The sequence below is a fragment of the Bos javanicus genome, chromosome 13, assembly GCF_032452875.1.
Source record: "Bos javanicus breed banteng chromosome 13, ARS-OSU_banteng_1.0, whole genome shotgun sequence".
NCBI classification, from domain to species: Eukaryota; Metazoa; Chordata; class Mammalia; order Artiodactyla; family Bovidae; genus Bos; species Bos javanicus.
The window spans coordinates 52,507,192-52,513,751 of NC_083880.1; the positions used below are offsets into that span (position 1 = coordinate 52,507,192).

Genomic DNA, 6,560 nt, shown 5'->3' on the forward strand with positions numbered 1-6,560 from the left:
GAAGGAAACAGCAACCCACTCCAGTATTCTTGCCAGGAGAATCCCATGGACAGAAGAACCTGGCAGGCTAACAGTCCATGGGGTCACAAGAGTCGGACATGACTTAGTGATTAAACCACCACAAGTTAAATGAAAAACCAGAACCAACAGAAAAACAAGCAGGATACAGAACTGTATGTATAACACAAGAAAAAAAAATATGTCAATGGGAAGGAAATACATTAAAATATTGACAGTTTGTTGTATTAGAGAGGGGGGTTTTTGTTTTCTATTTTCATTTTTTTCCCTGGAATATAGTTATATCATGAGCGAAAGTATGGAAATTGATTCAAAGACAAGATCCCTTCTCTTCCCGAAGAGGTGAGCTCGGGAGAGAAGCCCCAGTGCTCCCTCTGGACAGTCATGAAAGGACAGGAGCGCAGGAACACCATTCAGTTTGAACATGAAACAAAGTGTGTGTCTGTTAAGAGGTTAGGTAGGGGTTGGTAGTGAGGTGGTATCCCCTGAACAGGACTGGGGATGTGAATGTGTGGCTGGCGTTCAGATCTGGTCTGCCCTGAAATCTCCCAGCAGAATCCTTTCCAGCGGCTGGACAAGCAGTTGCTCAGACCTCTGGAAAGTTCAGCTCCCATGTGCCGCAGGTGTCTGCAGAGGCACCACCTCCTTAGTCCCAGCCACTGAGATCTCCAAGTAGGATGTCCAACGTCCCCTCCCCTTGTTCACAACTGGGGATACAAAAAGCCCGGAGCCCAGGTGTTGGGGGCGGGGGCGGGTCCATAAACCTTTATACTTCCTTCCTAAATCCAGGAGTCCATCCCCCACCCAGGATCCTGCGCAGACTCCTGCAGAGGAGTCAGAGGAGATGGGCGTGGGCGCTGGGTTCCTAGGGACCCCTTGCCTTGGGTAGGACCCACTAGAAAAACACCTGGCCAACCTGCCCCATCCTCAGTCCCGATCATTCCACCAAGCCGATTGCCCACCTCATGTCTTCCCCACTCTTCAGCCTGCAGCCGCTTCGCCGGCTCCCGCACACCCCCATCCTCCAACTCTGAGGGATTATAGAAAGCAGTAAGGTGGCTGGGTTTTGTGCCTTTCCTGGCAGAGATCCGTGGAACTGGACAAGGAGGGGCACTTAAGCTGCCTGAGAAGGAAGGGTCAGCAATTCCTTGACGACTGGTTGCTGGGGGACTGCGGGGAGCCGGGAGAATTCCTCCTCTTGAGCCATGGACCACTGGGCACGCGAGCGATAGTCAGAAATCAGAGTCGGGACATCCAGGAGTGGAGGCAGAAGCCCCGCCCCGGCTGCCCCCTCCCCCATGCTCTGGAAGAAGCACAGGCGCTCAGGGCAGGGTGGGCGCAAGAGCTTGCTGGGACAGTGCAGAGTTAGGGCTCCGTCCAACCCCTCGCCCCAGCAGTTCAGCAAGCTGAGCGAAGGCGGCACGGAGCCGTCCAACCGGAGCGCGCCGAGTCGCGTCCGAACGCTTACCTCTGCGCCGCGGTACTGGCGTCCAGGATGCCCGCGCCCTGCATCCAGGAGCGCACCGAGCCCAGGCCCGCGGGCAGCAGCGGCTCCTCCTTCAGGTTCAGCCCGCCGCGGGGCAGAGCGTCCTGAGCAGGGAACATAAGGGCGCGCAGTCAGTGGGCGCCCTCACCGCCGGGGATCCGATCCCGCCGAGGCTGCCGGGCGTCCTAGCTCCGCGCGCCTAACGGCACCCGGCGACTGCAGGAGTGCAAGCAGCGGCCGTCCCGGCCACTCAGTGCGCGCCAGCCTCCTGGGCGCTCCCTCGGAGAAAGCGGGTCCGCAAGCGCTGTCCCCTCCCCTCCCCGGGCGCGGGGCGGGGAGATGGAGGGATTTCCCCGCGGCCTGAGCTCCAGCGGGCGGACTGCGCGCGGGGCGGGGAGGGCGAGGAGCGGAGCCGGCAGCCGGTCCGCGCAGAGGCGCGCTCTGGCGGCTGCCCAGGGCCGCGGTCGTCGGAGGGGGTGGGGGGCCCGAGGCCCCGGGAACTGTCTCAGGCGAGGCGGGGGCGCGGGGCTGCCCGCCCTTTCCCCTCGCCGCCCCCACCCCCCGCTCGCCCGCCCGCCCGCGGCGCCGGCGCGGGGCGCTGATTACCATCCGGGAGGAGGATGCTGCGGGCGCGGAGCTCGGCGGCGGCGGCGGCGGCAGGAACAGGAGCAGCCGCGCGTCCCGAGGAAAGGCAGGGGCAGCGCTGGGCCAGCAGACACCGCCGGCGCCCCGCGTGCCCCGGCGTCCCGGCCCTGCCGCAGCCCCGGGCGGCAGCACCTGGAGCAGCAGCAGTAGCAGCCCCGCCGACTCCCCCCGGGGGCCGGTTCCCGCGCTGCCCCGCCGCGGCCGCCGCCGCCCGCCGCTCCCCGGGGCCTGGCCGCGGGCCCGGGCCATCCCGCCGCCGCCGCCGCCGCCGCCGCTCCCTGGGGAGCGGGAGCAGAAGGGAGGGAGCGCGGGCGGGAGGAGGGATGGCGGGAGCGGGCGGGCCCAGGGGACTGGGGGCCGGGGGAGGCGGGGGCGGGGCGGCGCGGCCGGCCGAGGGGCGGCCAGGGACGTGACATCATCGGGGGAGGAGCGGCCGGGCCCGGGCCGCCGCGGCGGGGCGGACCCTGGCGAGTCGGTCGCCTACGCTAGGGTCTGCGGCCTGGTCGAGGCCGCGGGAAGGGATTGGAGGGACCAGCGTGGACCCGGGAGGCCCAGGCAAGGAGCACACGGGCCTGCGCGGTGGGGGAGCCCGGCCGAAGCCAGAGGAGCCAGCGGCCCCGCGCTCAGAATCCGCCGCCGCCTCTAGGTCGCCACTGGACTAAGCCCCGGCTTGGTCTCCGCTATCTTCGTCTCCCAAGTGCCCGCCTCACTCGGCGCTGATGCCCAGTTCCTGCACTTGCCGCTCAGTTTGACGCCTTCCAGCTTTTACTCTTGATGTTCTTTGCTCTCCCGGGCCGTCCTTCCCGCCTTTCCCCTGACCTCGGTTTCACCTCAGCCTGGGTCTCAAACCTTTTTCCCTTGCTGGGCCCCGGACGGGCAGAACGCAGTCGCTGCACCCGCCACACTTAGTTCAGTCCGTGACTTGCCTAAAACGAAAGCATTCTTGTTTCCAACCTCTGCCTTTCAAACACCTCTTAGGTTTTGATGAGAGTTGGATACTGAGTTAAGATTTATTTCTTCTTGCTCCCCAGCCAGAGAAGTTTCCCTCTTAGATTTCATGCCTCTTAGTTCCTGGCCCAGAAATCATCTCACCCTTGATCCCAGGGCTGAGCCATTTCTACCGTTCTCCCCACATTTTGGCCTGGTGTGTCCTGGCCAAGCTTTAAACAAGCTCAGAAAGAGTCCAGCACTTTCCTGCAAAAGAGCATGGGGGTGGCCTGTCCAGCCTGCTGCTTCATTCAGACACCCCTGGAATATCTCTTTTCTGTCCCAGCTGACTCCCATCCTCTTTTGGGGGGCTTCCAGATGTGCAGTTAGTGGTCCACCCCATAAGGATCCAAATGAGGTCCAGAGCCACTGCTGAGCTTCCTACCACTCTAGGGGCACACCCCTCCCCCTGCACCTCCCTTCCTGACCTCTGTCCTCTACCATCTCTCTCTCTCTCCAGGCTCCCTCACCTGCCAGGGCTGTCACTCCCACTCAGACTTCTCAAGGTCTCAGTTTTTATGCCAGGTGAGATTATCAAAGGTAGTCTCCCCTGAAGATGAATTCTTTTGCCAGTCTTTTCCTCCACCTCCTTCAGTTCAGTTCAGTTCAGTCTCTCAATTGTGTCTGACTCTTTGCGACCCCATGAATTGCAGCACGCCACTGAGCGACTTCACTTTGACTTTTCACTTTCATGCACTGGAGAAGGGAATGGCAACCCACTCCAGTATTCTTGCCTGGAGAATCCCAGGGACAGAGGAGCCTGTTGGGCTGCCGTCTGTAGGGTCGCACAGAGTCGGACACGACTGACGCGACTTAGCAGCAGCAGCAGCAGCACCAGCAGGCCTCCCTGTCCATCACCAACTCCCGGAGTTCACCTTATCTGACTCTAAATCCTTGCTCCTCCCAATGTGGTCCTTCGACCAGCAGCTTCAGCATTAGTGAGAGCTTGTTAGAAATGCAGAATCCTTGCCCAGACCTGCTAAATCAGAACCTACTTTTTACCATGATCCCAGGTGACTGGCATGCACATTACACTTGAGAAGCAGTGCTCTAGAGAAACCCCCAAGGCTGTTCCATACTTGCTCCAACCCTCTCCCCAACCTTCAAACCTGCCTCTGGCTCTAAATTTCCAGCAGACAGCCTACCTGTTATTTACTGGAGAGATTACAGGGAATCTTGGCAGAATCCTGCTGTCTTTCTCAGCTGTCCATGTTTTTCCTCCTTTCTCAGTCTTCTCACCCATCCTTTTCCCCCCACTGTGTCCCAGAGAAGCATGTGGGCTTAGAGACCTCTTTGCTCAGTCCCTTCTTCTGCACCTCCTGATGTTGTTCCATCTGATCTGTCTGATTGTTGATCCTCCTTCTTTCCTCTGCTCAGACCTCCTCATTCTTGAAAGAACCCTCCTTTTGTCCCCGCCTCCTCCTCCTCCAACTTGTGCCCCTCCTGTTTCTAAGAAAGTCCACAGGCACACTCCACCAAGGCTGCCTTGTCAGCACCCAGCAAGCCACTCTTGAAACCCGCATAGTCTGGCTCCCTTCCAGCTCTGCTGCTGTTTGTTCCTCTCTGCCTCAGGCCCTCTGACCCCCTATGCAGCACCGAGCTCTGCGCCTGCCTTGTTCACACACTTGAGAAGGCCATCCTGATGACCAAAGCATACCATCTCTCCTCTTATCCCTGGGTGTGCCCCAGCCTGCTGTGTGCTGCTCCCTCTTCCTTTCTTTCAGAGAACTCAGGCTTTTCCATAGTCTCAGAGGCCATCTTTGAGGAAACTGTGTCCTAGTGTGGGCCTCCATCTGCTTCTGTTGGCCCTGAACACCCATTGGTGAGGACAGAGCTGGCCTTGACCCATGGGGAGGAGGGGCGCTCCTGCTTCCAGGGAGCGACCCTTTCCCAAGTAGATCTGCCCTTGAGCTGGAGTTGGGACTGCTTCATCTCCACGTGCCCAGGCCACACTCATGCCCATTCCCAACAAACCAGCTCTTCATCTGTGGCCCTAGGTGATGAGGGTACCAATTGGACCCAGCAAGTAGAAAGCCACTGGGCAAATTTTGGGTCAGTTTTTGGAGTCAGAATTAGGTATTTCTGCTTTAGATCCAGCAAGTCTGTTTCTTGGAACTCTTTGTTTTTATTTTGTATTACTTATCTTAGTTCCTTTGACAAAATTCTCTGAAACTGTTGTAGCTTCATGAGAAAGGGCTTTGGGGGCCTGTTGTAGCTGTGTTCACAGAGAGCTGGAGGGGTGGTGGTGATGGAAGATGCTGGTCCAAGACTGCCAGAGAATCTTCCCTTTCAGATTTCATTCCTCTTAGTTTCTGGCCCAGAAATCATCCTGCCCTTGACCCGATAGCTGAGACATTTATGCCCCCTTCCCCACATTCTGGCCTGGTGTGTCCTGGCTGGGCATTGAACAAGCCCAAATTGATAGAGAATGTCTTTCTGGCCCAGGCAGAGGCTCACCATAGACCACCAGCCCAGAGCCTCTGACCTCATCCTTCTCCATCATGGACATTTGTGCTCATCCCACAGGGAGGGCTCTTGTCATGTGCCTGGTGCTAGATAATAAGCAAAGCCTAAAACACAGGCCGTCCTTATGGGTGCCACAGTGTGGTGGTGGAGATGTGTAAGTCCTCAGTGTCACTCCGGAGTGACCTGAGCTGCTGGAAAAGATGCAGGTGCCAGTACTTGGACCAGCACAAAAGGGCCTGAGCCTGAGAGGGGAGAAGCAGTCTTGGGCAGAGGATCAACATCTATAAAGACTAGCAGAGCTGAATGAGTGGGTTTGTAGCACTTGCTTCAAAGTAGAAGCTTTTAGCACCTGGAGCATCACGCTTGTGCTTAGGATTCCATGCTGAGGCGCTTGGGCTCTTTCCTGTAGGCGTGGGCCTTAAAACAATATTTTAAAAATCGGCAGAACCCCCTCCTTTCTCTAAAAGTTAGAGTGCAACACCATAGAAAACAAATCCAAAGGGGTGTATTAGGCAGAAGCGCCCTTGGCCAGACTGTGTTGGGCCATAGCGCCCCCTGGAGGCTCCAGAGTGTTAGCTCAGCACTTGGATCCACTTCATATCAACTTCCCTTGCCTGATGGGAATGAAAATATAGGAAGAATGTAAAAACTAAAGCATGCACTAGATATGACTGTTCACATTGTTCTAGGAAGAAACAAAAATGGCTAGGGCCATCACAAAAGGCTTCCTGGTGGGCATGCCCCAGCTCTTAGCCTTACTGTCTTTTGTCTCCTGAGGTCTCTTCAGCTGCTCTAGGGAAACCTGCACTACAGGTGTTATTTGACCTCAAGATGATTCATCATCCTATTGCCCACATTGAGGCTGAGTTACTCAGTCTTATATAATGATACAAGTACTGGTGGTCACTTGGTCAGGAGTGTTGTACTCCCACCTTCATTCAGTCTCTGGGCTGGAGCA

The 6,560-nt window shown here is 57.6% G+C and overlaps 1 protein-coding gene across 5 annotated transcripts in view; it reads right to left on the minus strand.

Moving 5' to 3' along the window:
* Positions 1 to 2,413, minus strand: part of EBF4 (EBF family member 4) — a 57,515-nt gene extending 55,102 nt beyond the window's left edge. For 4 of the 5 annotated variants that reach the window (XR_009740375.1, XM_061436754.1, XM_061436753.1 and 1 more), the window contains exons 1-2: positions 2,111 to 2,413; positions 1,487 to 1,608 (exon numbers count right to left, since the gene is read on the minus strand). Coding sequence is in view for 4 of the 5 variants with exons in the window: in XM_061436754.1 (XP_061292738.1) it covers positions 1,487 to 1,608; positions 2,111 to 2,398 (410 nt within the window). In the remaining variant the exon portion in view is untranslated. Of the gene's footprint in view, positions 1 to 980; positions 1,149 to 1,486; positions 1,609 to 2,110 lie in introns of those variants that run through there. The other variant, XM_061436755.1, reaches the window with a different exon arrangement.
* Between the last annotated feature and the right edge of the window lie 4,147 nt (positions 2,414 to 6,560).